General features: G+C 42.0%; 1 protein-coding gene across 2 annotated transcripts in view; it reads right to left on the reverse strand.

The window, feature by feature from the left end:
• The window catches only part of EPB41L3 (erythrocyte membrane protein band 4.1 like 3), a gene marked incomplete at its 5' end in the record, with an annotated part of 90,685 nt that overhangs the window by 20,404 nt on the left and 51,526 nt on the right, over window positions 1-18,755 (reverse strand). Inside the window, 5 exons of one of the 2 annotated variants that reach the window (XM_080821459.1) lie at window positions 1,820-2,383; window positions 5,935-6,155; window positions 9,176-9,351; window positions 10,388-10,485; window positions 14,416-14,568. In XM_080821459.1, the coding sequence (XP_080677585.1) occupies window positions 1,820-2,383; window positions 5,935-6,155; window positions 9,176-9,351; window positions 10,388-10,485; window positions 14,416-14,568 (1,212 nt within the window). The remainder of the gene's footprint in view (window positions 1-1,819; window positions 2,384-5,934; window positions 6,156-9,175; window positions 9,352-10,387; window positions 10,486-14,415; window positions 14,569-18,755) is intronic. The other variant, XM_080821458.1, reaches the window with a different exon arrangement.

The raw sequence follows: 18,755 nt of genomic DNA on the forward strand, positions 1-18,755 counted from the left end.
CAGTTATTTAGAATTCAGAAAAGCAGAAAATGGCAATCTTTTTGCTTTATGTTGGCTAGATGACTAACTCCACTGCTAAAGGAAAACTAGACGTCCAGGCTGGAAACCAGCTAATACTACGGTCTTTGTAGATAATCTTGTGTTCTTCAGGTTGTACGTTCTAGTCCCACGTTATGTGATCACATTACTCTTGTGAGAAATGATGACATTAAAGCCTAGGATTCATTCTCTTAAAATATTTTTCATGTATGAAAATAGTTTTATAGTAAATATATAAAATCACACAGACTTTGGAGCGAAGTCATACCAAGTCATACCAAGAACCTTGAAAAGGGCTTTAATGCAGTATCAAATTGAAAAGGGCAAACTTTTATTTGAAACATCTGTGAGACCATTCCCATATTTCTTCCTTCTGCTGCTAAGAAATGGTCATCATCTCACTAAATATAGATACTTACACACCCTCACAATTCCACACACCCACAGGTGCAGCTCAAATTATGATTCCTGGCTGAGTTGAAAAATGAATAGACTTTTTTTTTTTTTAGTGTTGCTTTGACTTTGTCACTTTTTTTTTCTTTTCAATGCTGGAAGTACTGGGCTTGTCTCCTGCCACAAAAAGCCTCGTTTTGTGAGAACAGAAGAGCTGGAAGAGCCTGGGGAGGTTGTGGGCAGGAGGGTAGGTGACAGCCAGGCCCTCTGTTGGCTGCTTCTGTTCTTTTGCCCTGCGTTCTGTCTGAAGGGACTGCTGGGCTCTTCACACATCAGGGGACTGGTGTGAAAGGAGAGCAGTTAAGAGGAAAAGCTACCAGCAACCATGTCAACTCACCCACTGGCTCAGATGAGGGACGGGAGACGGACAGGTGGCATGTCTTCTCAGAAAGAGGCTGACGGCCCCATCCTTTCCCCACTGAGCACATGCCTGGCTGAGAGCTGCAGGGGCCTAGCCAGCTCTCCTGACCTTTCCAGACTGTCTGTGAGTGTGTGGATTTTTTGGCTTGTGCTGGAGTTGAAAGGATCACTGCCATCCAACATACGCGTTAGCCCTGTCAGGACTGATGAACTTCCAGCCCATTTTTACAGCAAGCAGACATCTTCCAGGAGCCTTTTCCCAACTGTGTTTGAAGACTGCTGTTATTTCTGGTGCTCTCTGTGGCCTTTCCAACGACTGGGGTCACGTGGGCCTGTTCATCTACTCAAGCATTTTTTTTTTTGACCCAACACACCCTTGGGATCTGGCTCACCTCCACGAGTAACAGAGACAGTCTGGGGACATTTCATGATCTCCAGGGAAGAGAGGCATTGAGAGTTGGGGGAAGCTACCCACATGATGGAGACCCACCTCCTTTGGCTGGTCATTCCCACCTTGCTGTGAGGGTTGTTTATCCACTGGTATCGGCGCTATGGACGTACCATGATGCCAGGATGCATTTTGGGAACACTCCATCAGTCTGGGTCAAACTTTTTTCTTGGTCTTCTACGTCCCTTTCCTTTAGGAACCAGTGACTGACCAGACCTTTAACCTAACCCTGATTTTTAACACAGCTAACGGGTTCTTTAAAACAGGCTTCCAAGTCCTTCATCACGCGTAGAATTCAGCGGGCTGGATGCAGCCTGCTCTGTCCACATGGTGTTGTGCCTAACCCGGGGGCCAGGGTGGGGGGAACGACTCCCCAACACACAGAAACCTCTCACATGTCGGCACAGACAATAAATGAGGCTCTGAAAGTAGGACCACTATGGCAGTAGGCGCCTAACATTGTTTCGGACCAAAGCCCCGACCACGACAGGGAAGTGTGTTCTATGCCGAGGTACACACCTCTTCCTCTGAACTGTCACTCGGGTCATTGTCTAGTGAGGCACTCAAGGAGGCCGCCTTGGGCTCCAGGTAGCAGAGGCACATAGCCAGAGGGAAGGAGAGAGTGAGGGCATATGGCACTGAGAAGGAGGCGGAGAGCAGAAAGATAAAGATGAAGAGGAAACAGGGCACAAGGGAGGGCGAGCGGATCGGGAGGTAATGCTGCAGGCTCTGGGGGAGGAGGTTGGTTTCCGACAGGTTGGGGAAAGAGAGATACCCATCGTCATCGAGAAGAGATGGGAATGACTCCGGGAGCTGCAAGGAGAAGGAAAACAGGGTGGTCCCTTTGCCAGTTTGCTGTTTGTAGCTAAAAGCCACATCTTGGTCCCCTAAGGATGGCTTCCCCTTGGGGTCAGAGTCCATGGCGGGCTCTCCGAGCACAAGCACAGTGCCTCTGGCAGCCTCCAAGCCCGGGGCTTGGCACTCATTCTCCTTACACCTCCTGCGGAGCTCTGGGGGGGATGCAGGGGGACGATGGGCTGATGGGGGGGATAGGGGACATGAGTCAGTGCCAAGCCCAGGTGACTGATGTGAAAGAGACAGAGAGAGACAGAAAGCAGCAAACAGAGGTGCAAAAGGACAAAAAGAAAACTGCAATTAGTTAATTTTCTTATGGGTATCAATATAAAATTGTAAAACAAGAATTTTAGCTCTAGGGTTGTTCGTACTTAAAGTATTCAAGCTGCATGCCAAGGCTGCCACGAACGGCTACCGTTTTCCCATTAGACTGTCAAATACAGGGTGGGCTTTTTTTTATAAAGTCAGAACAGACGATCGCAGTGGGCAATCTCAAAATCTACATGTTTCATACCATCTAACAAGTTTGTTTAGACCAACAACTCCAGACAGTTGTAGGGTTTTGAGAGCAAATAGAACCCTCTGAGAACTTAAAATCAAGACTTTCAATAACATCTCCTGATCTCCAGCTAACAGATCTGTTACTCTAGTCTGGTTGGATTAAAAAATAAGTAAATAAAAATGGATCCAAATTTAGCGTTACCTTTCCTCGCTTAGTCATTTATATCCAAAACAGGTGGGTTTCCGAATCAAGAAGTTTCTGGCCCCACTCCCGTCTGATAAGCTGTGCCACTCGGGGAAGTCTACATCTAGCATTTTAGGAACTCAGCTCCCTGAACAATTAGGTTCCTTTGAAAACGTCTACTTTGGCTCTTTTCTCCATGATGTAAACGTAACTTAAACTCAAATAAGGGTTTCAACAAGCTAACTAGCAAAAAGAATGTGCTTTCTTGTGATATGGCTTGTAAGCATTTAGTTTGTATTATTTGTGGTCCATAAATAATAGGTACAATTTCCCAGTCTTCTGGTTTTTCTGAGCAAGTAATCACCATATTTAACTCTCCTGGTTTGAAGCCATCACAGAATGATGAAGGCAGTCATCGCCACAAAAGTGCTCCTGGTGAGCTCAGGCTTCTGGAGGGAGAGAGAGATTCTTTCTATCCTCTCTGGCCCTGGCAGCCTCTCTGACCACAGCCAGTTTCCTTTGCAGGTGGTGGAGGGTTGCTGAGCACGAGGGGAAGAAGGGAAGCCAGCAAGCTCCAAACAGGACCTGGCACAGCTCGGAAGCTGCTGCAGCCCCAGGAGTTCAATTCAAGGTCACACAGAGTCTGAAGATAGACTTCCGCTGCTCTCTGGGACCCGCTGCATGGGTGATGTGAGTATGTGTGTGCGTGAGCACGTACACGCGTGGTTTGCCTAGAGACTTGCTAGCGTGGAAATTACCCCCACCCTGCTTTGTAGCTCTCAATCCTGACTTGGTAAATATAAAGACAGAGGGTTAGAACATGCACAGAGAAAACAGTATTGTGGATATGCTAGAATTTAGGAGTGTCTCTTTTTAGGTCTTAGGCAAGTAAGTCTCTTCTCAATCCTCGCATTTGACATTAAGCATTGTGTTTTAAATGTGACCCTGCACACATCTCATTCAACGGAGAATAATATAAAAGTTACAAGCTGACTCCTGTGTGCACACTATTGTTCCCCTGGTGGTGGACAGCTGCACAGTCACCTGGGGTGATCATTAACCTGGGAAACAGGCCTCCTCTCAGAGGAATCTAGGGGACCAGTCTTTTAAGACCTATTTTCAGTGATACACTTTCATTTTGGCTAAAAAATGAGTATCCTCTTTGTTACTTTTTGAAGATGGAGAAGAATAAAATGAAGGTTTAATTTTCCATGCTGCTTATTCAAGTGGTTTTTAAAAGATAGCTGTGTACCGTGTAAAATGAAGCCAGGCATCGACCCCACCTGGGCAAGGGTTGGGGCACAGCCCTTCTGCAGGCATCTGGGTCAAAGAGCTGGCTTCTCAGAGATTCAGACAATGAGAGTGAGGGCTTTTTGTCTTTTTATGTTCCCATGCCGTAAGTGGCAAAAGTGATGATGGTTTAGTGCTATATTTTATGTAAGTGGGGGGCTTTTCAAATTAAATAAAGAGACTTCCTAGGTCTATTTTTTGAGCCAATTAAAAGTCATTTCCTTTAACGTGCCACTTTAATCACAGTTACGCATCCATGAGAATTGTCAGTTGGCATGGATGATTTCAGGAAAGTGTGGAAATCATTTGCTTTTCAGGCAGACACTTTTCCTTATTTCCTATTTAAAAGCTGCCTTGACTTAACTGGAAAATAAGAGTGTAAAAACAAAATTCGGACCAAAGTCATGTTTTCCCAGCAAAAATGATTAAATATCCTTGCTGGCATGTCCTACCCTGTTCTTGTGTTTGGCAAATAAATGATCTTCTCACAACACGGTGGGTAGCATTTTATGTGGAATATTCGGACATAACTACGCTGTGTTGTGGAGCTACCCTTCACTGCATAGCTCTTATCAAAAGGAGCATTTTTATTTTGAGCCCCAGGTAAGTCCTTGCCACATAAATCTATATTTAAGAGGTAATATTGATATAGGAAAAGAACACATTGAGTCAAATCTAGGCAAGTTTTAGCATAACCAGTGAGTTTTACAGCATTTTTATTCTGGTATTTTTTTTTACTCTGTACATTCCAGGAGCCACTCTCTTTTTTCCATTATCATCACACATTAACCTCCCAATATAGTTTTTTCTTTCTTTTTTTTTTTTCTTTTTTCACTTTTAGGGAGCTGCTGTGCTACTTATAAAACCCTGTCCCCAAAGTAAGCTGTCTATGCTTTCTCTTCCATTTTTCTGAAAAGTTGCTTTATAGTGCCAGATTACCAAAAATCAACATACTGTAAAAATAAATAAATAAATATTGGGATGAAATGAAGCTTAAAAATTTGATGAAGAAAACACCTTGGAGAAATTGTTGCTGAACTCACTTTCCATCTTCCCTTGTGATGTTCTGCTTTAATATCTCTTTTTAAAACATGTCCGCTCATTACTTTGATGATTAGATTATAATCCTAGACTAAGAGAGGAAATAGTGTATAAATACACAGGCTATGGTCACTCAGTCTTGCAGTCAGAAGAATGGCAATGTGATTACTGTATATCTAGAAAAATATACAGTACTAGGGGAGGAGAATGGGGCCAGAAACAAAGAAAACAGTTTTAGTGATAGTTCTGAAATGTGAGCCCAAACAGAAAAGTGTCCTATGGCACTAAATGCATTTTTAAGATATATAGACAGGACAGCTGTTGAAAGTCTTACACAGCACATCAGTTAAAATAAAAATTTTCAAGTTAAGAAAGAATTTTTCAGAAGAAAAATGGCGACAAGAGGAAATCAGAATTTAAAAATTGATAATATGAATGTGACTAATGCTGAAATATGAACTACCCTAAGTTTTTTTTTTTTTAAAGTAGGCTCTGCGCCCAGAGTGGAGCCCAATGTGGGGCCCAAACTCATGACCCTGAGATCAACACCTGAGCTGAGATCAAGTTAGCTGCTTCACCAACTGAGCCACCCAGGCACCCTGAATTACCTTAAGTTTTAACACATTTCTGGTTTATATCCTCAGAATTATTAGTTGTTCAAGGTCTAAGCGAATTACCCTAAGTCTTAACACTTTCCTGGTTTATATCCTTGGAATTATTAGTTCTTCTAAGCAAGCGCTAGGAGGGAGCTTGGGTGATGTACCTTTCCCTCGTGCCGTACTGCCGCAACCGGCGTGACTTCTTCCGCCTTTTTCCGTCTGTCCTCTTCCTCGTCCCGTTCCTCCTCGGTCTTTTTCTCGGGAGTCACAGTGGTGATCAAGTTGGTCTGAGAGATGCCCTTTGTTGTGGCGTACTGGCCAGTACCAACCTCTGCAGCAGACACAGAATCCTTCATGTATATTTCATGGTTTTCATTCACTGACGCTAAAAGCAAATACAATGGAAGAAAAACGTCTGAAATAGTTAAGGCAGGAGGCAGAAGAACACCACCGGTTGTCCCGTTATGGAAAAAAGGACCCCTACCCACGTCTGTTGGAAAAGGCAAGTCAGCGCTGCAGGTACCTGCATCTAAGCACAGGCAGAGACTTGTCTCTCGGAAGCTTCTTGACCACTGTTTTAAAATGACTTAAAGGCTGCTCGCTGGAAGCTGCCGGAATAACTCTGGGGCTCCCTGGTGAGGCGGAGTGTGAGGGCTGATGTGGTGGAGGGCTGGGAGGCTGGGCTTCTGCCAGCCTGTCACCCCGCAGAGTAACTGGCTGGATGCCAGCTCCAAGCACTAGTGGCCAGTTCCACAACTAACAGCGGAATTTGCAGTGGACAACTGCTCCCATCCACTTGACTTTGAACATATCTTTGGGAAGTGCCATTCACCAAGGAGTACTGAATTGGGTTTTTCAATCACTGTTATTAATAATGGTTAAGGAGTCCATCACTCCTACAATCTTTCTTTGGAAAGACTGTACAGTCTGGATGGCAACTCCTTTCAGCTCAAGTGCAGAAATGTTTTAATTTCTACTGCACTTTCAACAGACTACCATGATATGCATAGACTTATTCATCTCTGATATTTTGGGACGATAAGACAAATGGTGCTAATGAAATTCATGCAAATGTAAAGCATGCAAACATAAAAGATATAAGACACAGCCTTCCATCTCAGCTAAAATGTCTTAGTGAAAGATGCTTAATTCGGTTACATTTTTAAAGTGGGGTAAGCATTATTTTTGGTTTTAGATATATACAACCGATTTAAACTTACAAACGATGCTTCTCAAATACACAGTAGCTAATCCTGGGCAAAAGAGAATCAGCTTCACAGTTTAGGAAGTTTAAAATGTAAATGTAAGAAAATATTTCAAAATCCTTTTATATTAGCTAAACTGTTTGATGACGATAGCTTCACTAAGATATTTTGTATTTCCTTACATTGATGAAAAAGCTGCCAGGAGAAGCAAGTCCCCAAGGGGCCAGTAAGGCTGTTCTGTGTAAGATGCAACTTTGCAAAAAGCAACTGTGTTCCAACATGCAGCCACAGCGCCCAGCTCAGCAGCAGAGAGAACATACTAGAACTAGCAGGACCCCAAAGAGTGAGAGACAACACATACTAACATCACTTTTGGGCAGGGAGGAAGAGACAGCATGGGATTAGTACATTTATTTCACAATTATCTTCTGTCTGGTCAACAATCATTATCACACAAAAGGTCATGAGGAAAACGACATTCATGACAAATGTGTTCCCTTGGATACACATCACTGAACAAAGTAGATGATGCTCCAGGAAAAAAAAAAGTGTGATTTTACAAAAGTTCCCCCCAACACTGCCTTATAGAACACACAGTTTATAGCGATTCTCCAAAGTGAAAGAAGAATAAATGGAACGAAGCACTAAGAAAAGCTTCAATGTTACAGTAAGTATTTCAGCATCTTCAACCCAAAACGGTCCTAATAAACATTTTATTCCAAAACTTTGGCTCCAAGTTAGATATTTCAAAAAGAAGCAACTACTAGAAGTTACAGAATGGCAATCAAATTCCTAGGCCAGCTCGCAAAAGCCTAGAAGAATAATTATGAACATAATTATTATGACACCTATCAAGAATGCTGTCACACCTGTCTCATTCACTCTTTGCGAATGGCTTTGCTCCCATTTTATAGGTGATGACTAAAACTGAGACCTGGGGAGTCTAAACCATTCTCTAACCGCTACACAGGTAGACTTAAGTCCGGATTTACCTACCAGGGAAGTGTATGTTCACGTCACTAGTAACGTACATGATTCAGCTCTAATGATACAATTTTGACTTCTTCTACAGACTGTTTCGAAATATTTCATTAGAAAAATACAAACTTCTCAACAGGAGATTCAGGGAGCATGTCACCCCAGGAGCCACAGTGGCGTACGGTGAAAGGAAGAGGGAACTGGGACTATGAGGCGTGGTGGCAAAAAAGATAAGGACGACGGTGATCCCACATATTTGTAACTTTTCATTATTTTTCATTTGTTTTTGCTATTTTAATTTTAGGTTTTTTATTATTCAAATTGTACACACATGCTAGAAACATCTAATTCCTTTTAAATCCATGGAATAGGTCTTCTATAAAACAACTAATCTTTAGGTGCTTGGAATGAGAAAACAGAGACTTGGCCATGGCTCATTTTCGAAGTATTAGTATTATATTAGTAGTAGTAGTAGCAGTAGTATAGCTGCCGTGTGTTGTAGCTGCCATTGTGCTAGACAGCAACACGAAACTGTCACATACGACAAAAATCCACGGGACTCACAATTATGTCATTCCTTAGAACTGTTATTTCAGTAATTCTCCCCTTGCTGAACTTACACATTTGACTTCATAGTGGAGAACATTTACATGGCGATGCTCTCCCAGTCCATCCGCGGTAGTAATTAATATTAACCAGGAGGATTCAACTTGGATCTATTATTATCTGAATGTCATCCTTTCTATCAGCTATCATGCACTGACTGGTAACAGTCACATTTTATCCATAAAAATTTTGTAGAAACAGACACAGTCCTCCTTCTGAAACAAACTGACTAAAACAAACCCGATAATCATTTCAGATCTGCCAGCAAGTGAACCAAATTACTTACAGAGTATGTGACAACTATATTCAGGATGAGAGCATCTTTCTCCGAATTCGGGGTGCCAGCTTATGAAAGCTATGCTCTTCATTCCCTTAGTACCATTCTTTTACGGAATTTTATAGAAGACTATTAATAACAGACATTAGACTCACCAAGGCACTTTTTTTTTGTGAGGGTGGGGGTTAAAACGTGCCACTCAGCCGTGGACCGGTGAGTGCTTTTCATTTCATACTGTTCACGAAGATCTGTGTTCACTGAAATCTTATGATGGTTTCACATTATTTCTGGGTAGCCATTTGGGATTCTTATCACAAAGGGCTCGTAAGTAACGCCTACCTCCATCCAAACTGCGAGACATGGTATAGCGTTTGCTGGATGAGCGTTCAAAGTAAGGGGCAGGGCGGTCTATCAACGCACTGGCTCTTCTTGTTTGGGCTTGTGTCCTGCCGCTATAACGAAACTTGGAGCCCAAAGTCAGGAACTTCTTTGGAGGTGCTTCTGGTAACAACAGTCTAGAGATGTTAAAGAAAAAATACCAGAGAGACCCTTCAGTCAAACATAGAGAAGGCTACCGTCACTTTTTAAATCAACGGTAAAGTGCTTTGTGTGCTAAAGGTTTAACACATCACATATTCGATGAATATGATTTTATAGGGGAAAAAAATCAGTTCCCACAGTATGTATCAAGCAAGGAGTTGCAGAGAGGCTATACATACGATGGGGGTTGTAGGTACAGTGGGGGACTCATGGACTGGAGTTCATCTCACACAACTGAGGAGCCTATGATTCTGCAAACTCGAAGAGCAGTTAACAAGCTGACTTTAGTGAAGCAGAAGAGCGATAACTTGCTATTTTATAGACACAAATTTGATAGTCTGAGTAAGTAAGTTAAGGAGTCCAGGGTTTTGAGAAATGACTGAAATAGTAAGGAATGGGCTAAATCCTTGAAGTGGACATCTTATAAAAATGAAAAAGACACTAAAGGTAATAAAGAAAGTGGACCTAAGGCATATAAACATAAGACAAATTAAGGAAGATCCTTCAGTCTGAAGTTTTTAGGATTGATTAAAAAATCTGGTGACCATGAACTGGAAGGAAAAGAAAGGACATGTTTCCACATTCTCCTTTCTAACAGATTTTTACAATATAAGCGATTTCAATCATTCTGATTCTTTTTTCTCCATTAAAGTTGGTTGATAAAATTTTTTTAACATCTCAATTTTATTTTTTTTTCAGTGTTCCAAGATTGTTTTATGCACCACACCCAGTGCTCCACGCAATATGCACCCCCCTTAATACCTACGACCAGGTTCACCCATCCCCCCCCACCTCCCCTCCAAAACCCTCAGTTTGTTTCTCAGAGTCCACAGTCTCTCATGCTTCATCTCCCCCTCCAATTTCCCCCAATTCACATTTCCTTTCCTTTTCCTAATGTCCTCTGTGTTATTCCTTATGCTCCACAAGTAAGTGAAACCATATGGTAATTGACTTTCTCTGCTTGACATACTAATTCTTCTTTAGGAAGAAAAAAAAGCCATCTTTACCCACCTGAAAAATGTATGGTGTTCGACACACACTTTCCACAAACGCTTGGCAGCTCGATGGTTTGGCAGCTTAAACCCAATGGTGCTTTCAAATTGTTCAAACTAAATTTAAAAAAACATTGAAGAGTAAAGTCAAGTTTGCAATTATAAATAACATAAAAGCAAATAATTTGCAAAAGAATGCCCCCCACAAAAGTTTCCTTTATTCACAAAATCAAGGGCTATATGCAGAATTCTCGCTCTACAACTTCACTCATTTAAAAAAAACCACCTTGTATCTATTCTCTTTAAAATGCTGCAGACATAGACAACCACATAATGTGTAGTAAATGTTTTATGGACAAGTATGGATTTTATGAAAACTAAATGAAAAAAGAAAGAGGATATCTGGATTTCTTCCAGAGACCAATTTGTCCTGATCTCATTTTTAAGCCTTATTTTCATGATGTGTCTGTGACATCGTGCCTTCAACTGGAATGTACAGGAATGAGCAAAATGTTTGTAGCATTCTCAGGCTGACTTTTTCTCTCAGGATCTGGTCAGAGAATAGGTATACCTCCTAGGTGTTTGATGACCTGGTATCAGATATTGCTGATTCTGTTTCTGCATTCCCCTCTGGATTACCATGCTAAACACTAACAACTTTTGATAGTGTTATGTACGATCACAGACTGGGAGAACACAGTTTCATATCTCTCAGCATGTACAACTCAGAGATTATCTATCAGCCATTTGCTTTCTCAAAGTGAAATATCTGACTTCCTGAGTAATATATTTTAATATCATTATTGCAAATGTTTGGGATTTTTTATTTTCTGAAGACAGTATGCATCAGGCCACCAGAGGGCAACCATTTTAAACAGTAAAATCTTTCCAAAGGAACATAAAACAACCAGACTACTGATACAGTCAATAGAAAAAAAGTAATTCATGTAGCAAAGAACCCAGGGGAGGAGCCCTATGCATGGCATATGAGAGATAACTATGCTTGCCTTCTACTTCTTATTTGAGTGGGACTAGGGGTGGGTGGGGTTGAGGGGGAGAACGGGAAATACATCACAAGCTATTCCAACTACAACTGCCGTTCCCAATTTTGTGCTCACTCTGGATGTTCACATGTAGTAGTAGTGGTTAACAATCACTATTGGCCAAGAGCCCCACTGAGTTGACAAGCCAGGGTATTATGGATTGTGACTAACCCGTCCTCCATTTATTCATCCTGCATCTAATATGGACCACACACTATGCTAAAGCCAGGGGTTTTAAAGAACACTCAGCTTGGGGTGCATGGGTGGCTCAGTCGTTAAGCGTCTTCCTCCAGCTCAGGTCATGATCCTGGGGTCCTGGGATCAAGCCCTGCATCGGGCTCCCTGCTCAGTGGGGGGCCTGCTTCTTCCTCTCTCACTACCCCTGCTTGTATTCCCTCTCTGGCTGTATCTCTCTCTGTCAAATAAATAAAATCATAAGAAAAAAAAAAAAGAACAATCAACTTGCTCTCTCCTGCAAAAAAGCTGGGAATATTTTCTTGCTGCTATCCTCCTTAGACCAAAGATGACAGAGGCTCCTGCAAGTTCTGAATGTTCATCTATCTCTCTGTGCTTTATCTCTCCGTGTCTCGACTTCTTCAAAGCCTTCGTGACACCAAAAATTTTTTCTCATTCTTCTCAAGCCTATATAAATATATATATATGACTGCAAAAAAAGAAGGGGAAAAGCCCAACTTTCTTTGATCCTGCTTCTGCCTGAACCACAACCCCATCTTGCTCCTTGACAAATGTCAGGAAGGAGCAGCTTTGGCTACTTCCCTCCCCACCTCATCCTGACCTTATACACCACATAAGGTGCTCCTACAACCTGCTTGAACTCTTCAGTGTCACAATGGGATCTGTCGAGTCTGATGCACTTTTCTTAGTTCTCAGCCCACACGCCTTCTCTGTAACATTTGGCCAAGCTGGTGTACCACGTACTCAGAATCTCGTCTCCTTGTCGTTCGTGATGGCTCTTGCCTCTTCTCTCCTTTCTCTGGCTGCTTTGGTTCATCGGCTTGTGTTCTTCTGCCTACCCCTACCTCAAAAATGGATGTTACCCAGAGTCTCTGTTTTAGAGTCTCTCTTTTCCTTTAACTTGCCTTGTTCTTTGGGTAATATATTTCATGCCCAAGGCCCTGAGTAGAATGGATGCAGCTAATGACTCCTCCAGACCTCTATCTCTTAACTATGCAAGAATCACCCCATGAAAATATATCTCAACAGAATTCATTTTTTCCTGAAATTCTCCCTGTTTTCTCCCCTCGTCTAATAATGTCATGTCCACCAACTTCATTCTTGCCAACCAAAGACCTTCCATTATCTGGGATTCCCTCCACTGTTCTGCTGCTTCCTCCATCTGGTGTCCAAGACCTACAGGCTCAGTTTCTGAAACCTCTCTCGCATTGGCTCCTTCTGTTCTATTCTCATGGCCTCTGCCTTGGTTGAGGTCTTGGCATATCTCATCGCAAAGCTGCTAAGTTTCACTCCAAATTATTCGTCTAGCATATCATACCCTCTCTAAAACCTTCCATGGCTCACTACTGTTTCCTGATGTATTTCTCCAGCTGTCCCATCTGGGCCCTCACCACAGCACGCTTGCCCCACGTCTGCACAGTATTATATGTGCAAAATGTATCATGACGACACAATTCTAAGTACATGAGACTGTTTTTTGCTCAACAGAAAGTCCTTTAAGTACAGGAACAACGTCAGATTTATCGTTCTATTTCTAATGCCCACCATGGTGCCTGACAATAAACAGACGGTCACTTGTAAATATTTGGTGAATTGAATATATATTGGTTTTAAGTTTTATACGCAATTTTAGTGAATATAAAAAATTATTTCATATATGTCCATGAAAAGCTTACAGATTATTTCAGTCTTCACAGACAAGTCTGACTTTATATTTACAGGGAATCATAAACATGATTCTTTGCTCTATAATGTGATTTAAAAAAATTTTTTAATTGTGGTATAACTGACATATAACCTATTAGTTTCAAGTGTATAACATAATGATTTGATGTTTATATACATAGCGAAATGATCACAATAAGTCTCACATCCATCACCACACACAGATTTTTTTTCTTGTGATAAGAACTTTTAAGATCTACTCTCTTAGCAACTTTCAGATACAATACAGTATTATAACTATAGTCACCATGCTGTTCATTACATCCCATATAACCTGATTTTTAATTACATTTTCCACCAATGGAGAGGCTGATTTTGAAGATAGAGAATAATTCTGTATTGTACCAGAAAATGTTCAGAGACACAGACGAGCTGTAACCTTAGAGCTCTGACTGTCTCCATTAGAATACCTATGCTCATCAGAAACTGGGTATATTTATTTATCATCTGTTACAGAGATAATAGGAAATATTTACCATCTATTATGTGTAAACCACTATGAATGTGGTTAGTCAACAACTTTTACTTTTTTTCCATCAGACTTTCTGAATAAAAGAAAAAGGCAGAAATGTACCAGGCTAATGAGACATTTGCATCATTTACCCTTGGTGTCTCCTCCTCTAATCTTTCTTGTACTTTGATTACATTGTCTCAATGCTATTCGTGCTAGCGTGCCAGCTGATTTGGAGTACAAAAAGGGCATGAGTGCATAAAACAGGGACAGACGGGAAGAAATCTGTTCTTTATTCACAAAAGGTTTAGTACCTCTGAGTTTCTTTTATACTTTGGTCTGAGATAGATGGAACATTATCCATGTATCTTGAGGTTACGCTAAAATCTGCAAAAATAAAAACTTTTCCACCTATGCAGTGGGACAAAATTAGAACCAGACCATTAAGAAGAAGAGAAGATCTTACTTATTGCTATATATCAAACAAACCTACAAAAAATTCTCGTAGGCATGGACACATAACTCACCATGTCCCACGATGCTCAGAACCTGGGAGCTGGCAATTTACATTTCTGTTTGCCACTGGGTACTTTTCTTGCCAATGTATACACCAACTGCGGGGCGGTGACTTACCTCTCCCGGCCGGATCTTAATGTAAAAGTTGTTCCGTTTGTACGAAATTTTTAGGACCTTAGGCCAGGCAAATCTGTTGATCCTCAGGCGGTCACGATATATCAACAGACCACTCGCACAAACTCCTAACATAATTTCTACTCCTTCAGAATCCTGGAAAACGGCATCAAGAAACATTGGGTCAGTATTTCACAGGTTTCCACGTGGGATGAGGGTGGCACTTAACGCACCATAGCATTCTGTGAAGGAACCTGTAATTGACTGCCGATGACTCTAATTTCAATAAGAAAAATAACCCTGTCGTTTTTTGTTGTTTTTATTAATATGTTCCCCCTAAATAATCGGCTGTTAACGAAGATCTTGATCCCTGTGGAGACGTGTGAGTGTAGAACTGGCTCACTGATGGCTCATGACGTAAGTACTGCACAGAGAGGACACCGTCCGCATGACGTGTTGATGACGGTACAAACGAGAGAGACAGGTCTCACGACCGAGCGCCAGGCACGGCTGTCACCAGTGCACACGTGTGTAACGTTAACTCCTTTACTCTTCACTAGGAGACTCTGAGATAGTTCCTAGGACTCTTCCTACTTTACAGATGAGGTAACTTTTTAAAAAATTTTTTTTCAGTGTTCCAAGATTCATCATTTATGCACCACACCCAGTGCTCCATGCAATACGTGCCCTCCTTAATACTCACCACGAGGCTCACCCATTCCCCTAACCCCTCCCCTCCAAAACCCTCAGTTTGTTTCTCAGAGTTCACGGTCTCTCATGGTTCATCTCCCCCTCCGATTTCCCCTAACTCACTTCTCCTCTCCATCTCCCCATGTCCTCCGTGTTATTCCTTATGCTCCACAAGTGAAACCATGATAACTAACTTTCTCTGCTTGACTTATTTCACTCAGATGAGGAAACTTTTAAAGCGTGTTGAGGTTAAGTGCCTACCCCAGCTGGATTTATGGGCAGCCTGGTTCCAGAGGCAAGGCTTTCGACTCCTACGTGTACTACTGGAGAGGCCCTGTCCTTTCTAATGAGTATTTTGGAGTTTGTTCCATTAAAAAAGAGCCTTGATCTTTTTTTAATACACCATTAAGGTCAGAAATTCAAATATAAAATAGGCTTTTCAAGTAGGAACATACTTCCCCAACATGTCTCTAACACACACACTGCCCAGTCATAACGGGAACTGAGTCACATACATAAATAGAGACACATTCTCTGTATCTCTCTAGTATTCTTTTTTAAGTGGGAGCACGCTATATTTATAACAGGATTGTCTGCTACTTGCACGTTTCATCTTTAGGTCGTTTTCTAGGGATGTGGGATGAGAAGTCTCGGAGGTCTTCGGAGAGGTCATATAAAGCTCAGGAGACATTGCATGGACAGCCAATGCCTCCTAAATGCTGTATTTGGGTGAAAGTGGGGTAAAAGGAACATGTGCAGTGACCCTGCATGGGAAGGATAAAGGACAGACGGCAGGACTGTGTGTGAGACTCAATCTCCACGTCCTGGTCTTACTGGATGTCGGAAGCAGGGGGCACCTAAGAAGCAAAGCTGAGGTCTTCTGTCACATTAATTGTCACAACTGCCCCTGGCACTGAGTCCCTCTGCAGCGGCGATGAGGGGACAGGGAAATGGAAGCATCCGAACAGGAGATTCTGATTCATCCATATTGTGGGAATTTACTTCCTAAATCTTGTCAGTGCAAGGCATAAAACGAGTATTTCCAGAATCCAAAATAAGTATTTCGGTCCATCTCTGGGAAATGCAAGTCCACAAATACGATCTAACTGGATTAAAATGAAATATTTCACCGGGGAAATGGATCACTCCATTAGATATGAAATTACTCTACAGAAGTGGAAATACTTGATGGCAGGATATTACAGCATAATTAAATTTGAGGAGAATTCAAAGACCAGAAACTGCCGACCATTTATCAAGGGCTTTAATCTGAAAAAGCAAATGGAAGAATTAGAGCCTGAGGCCGAAGTGTAGCTGGCACTATTGATCCTTCAGAACCGAGTAATCTGTCCCCGGGGCTGCTCAGTGACCCTCCCGGCACCATGAGCAAAAATGCAGGCATGGAGGGAGGACTGTTGGGAGTAAAAGCTCCTTGACTCGCTTTCTGTTTTATCTGATAAATACGGAGTTAAAGCCTCTTGCGCTAGTATCTATTTTAAAATCGTCCATTAGTGTCTCCAGATAATGAGAAGACAGCATCCTTCACCGGGAAGAGTAGGAAACCCCCGCTGACCGCTCGTCTCGGGCTCGCCACCACCACACACGTCTGTGTGTCCCCCATATTGTTGTCCTCATATTGTTGTCCTCAGCTGCGCACCCCAAGCAAGGGGGATGGCAGTGAACACCCACTTCCTCGTGCTCAGGACTGGACGCTGCTTGAGAGCAGCTGTACCATATTAGAAGAGAGGGCAAACGAAGACAGAAAATGTCAGGGATATGTGGGGTTTTAAACTGGATGAACATTTCCACTTCATTAACCCACCAGTAACGACAAAAAAATACTTCGGATATCCAGTCTTCTGCCACAGCCCGCCGTCCTGACGTTGGCTTGATACTTTTTTTTTTTTTTTTAATATTTTACTTTGCCTTCATTCCTTCTATTTCTAATGCATGTCATTTCTTTGTGTAGATCTAAATTTCTAACCTATATTGTTATTCCTTTTTTTTTTTTTAAGATTTTATTTTTTTTTTGACAGAGAGAAATACAGTGAAAGAGGGAACGCAAGCAGAGGGAATGGGAGAAGGAGAAGCAGGCCTCCCACGGAGCAGGCAGCCCAATGCGGGGCTCGAACCCAGGACCCTGGGATCATGACCTGAGCCGAAGGCAGCCGCTTAATGACTGAGCCACCCAGGCGCCCCTTGATACGTCTTTCGTATTGAAAGCTGTCACGGCGGTCTTCCTTGGGGATGTGTGTGTTTCCCTATCAATATGTTGACACATTTAATGCTCCCTTTAGTGCGGAACACGGAAGGAAGATCTGGATAGTCTCTGTCTATCATAATTAAAATAAATGAGTGGACTAGTCCCTTAATTTAAAATCACTGTTCCAACTTCGCTGTCATTCACTTATCACTCGGTCCGTGGGATATCCAGCAGGGATTTAGACCTACCTATCTACATCTCAGAATCTCATATGAGGTAAATGACTCTGACTGAGCCTACTTAGGCTGACAGTAAGTGACAAACGAACAGAGACAGTCTTCCTAAGAAAAAAAAATGAAGCATGTAGGATAGGTTTTCCAAAACAAGGGACCTTCATTTCATAATATGTTGTTCATTCTTGATCCAGAGCCACAGAGTCCAAGATCACAATTCAGAATTTCTAAATGGGCCCTAAAGCTCAGGGCCTTTCATACCATCCACAGAAGAGAATCCTCTCACTTACAACCGGAAATTCGCTCTAATTTAATTCAGTAAATTTCCTTCTTGAAATGATGGACTGTGGCTGCCGGAGAAAATGGGAGTCCACAACTGAATATTCGTTATACTTAATATTCAGATGAAATCCTAAAATAGGCTGCATTTGTGCTTCCTTAATTCCTTCTTTTTAATTGGCATGATTTCGAATCATATTAGTGAATGAAAAAGCAGCGATCTATTTTAATTTAGCAGCTACAGCAATGTTAAGTGATTTTATTTGTACTGATAGGAACACTGATAAATCCTGAGTTGCCCTTCCCAAACGTAAGCCCTAATCTTTTGTTTATTTTTCCCGGGCAGTAAGTGAATCATTGAGTGTGACCTAACTTCAAAAATAGCTTTCAATTCACTCAAATTTTCAGGCAAACTTCATTTCCTTCTTATCCCCTTATCTGTTAGCCACCTAGGGAAAAACTTGAAGAGAAAAACAGTGTCCGTGCGTGTCCTCGTTTTCTTTTTTAAATCCTCTTCCAACCTTATACAGCATACAATATAAAACACTTTCTTATCCAAGTGAAAAATAAGTGGAAAAAAAATAAAATAATGAACTGGCAAGTAAACAGAGCTACACCTGCTGTTGTAATTACACACAAATGTCAAAAAGCTTGGCAGTCAATGTCCCGGCACATCCCCAGGATGTCCCAGCCAAGTCTCCAAGATTTTGCTTGTGTTCAGGCCTTCAGGCCTTGAACATGCTCACCCTGTATGATGTACGAAATGATCCACAGACAGAACCCATCAAACTCATATGTGCTTGATGGCCGCCATTTTCTTGTCCAAACACAGGGTGGATCGGTCTGCTCTCTAAGAGCCAACCAGGGAGTGGCCCCACTGGCAGCGTCAGTGGAGCCTACAGACCACAGATTTCCCTCCCATGGGTCCTCAAGATGTT

Source organism: Martes martes, assembly GCF_963455335.1.
Source record: "Martes martes genome assembly, chromosome: 13".
In the NCBI taxonomy this organism is placed as follows: domain Eukaryota; kingdom Metazoa; phylum Chordata; class Mammalia; order Carnivora; family Mustelidae; genus Martes; species Martes martes.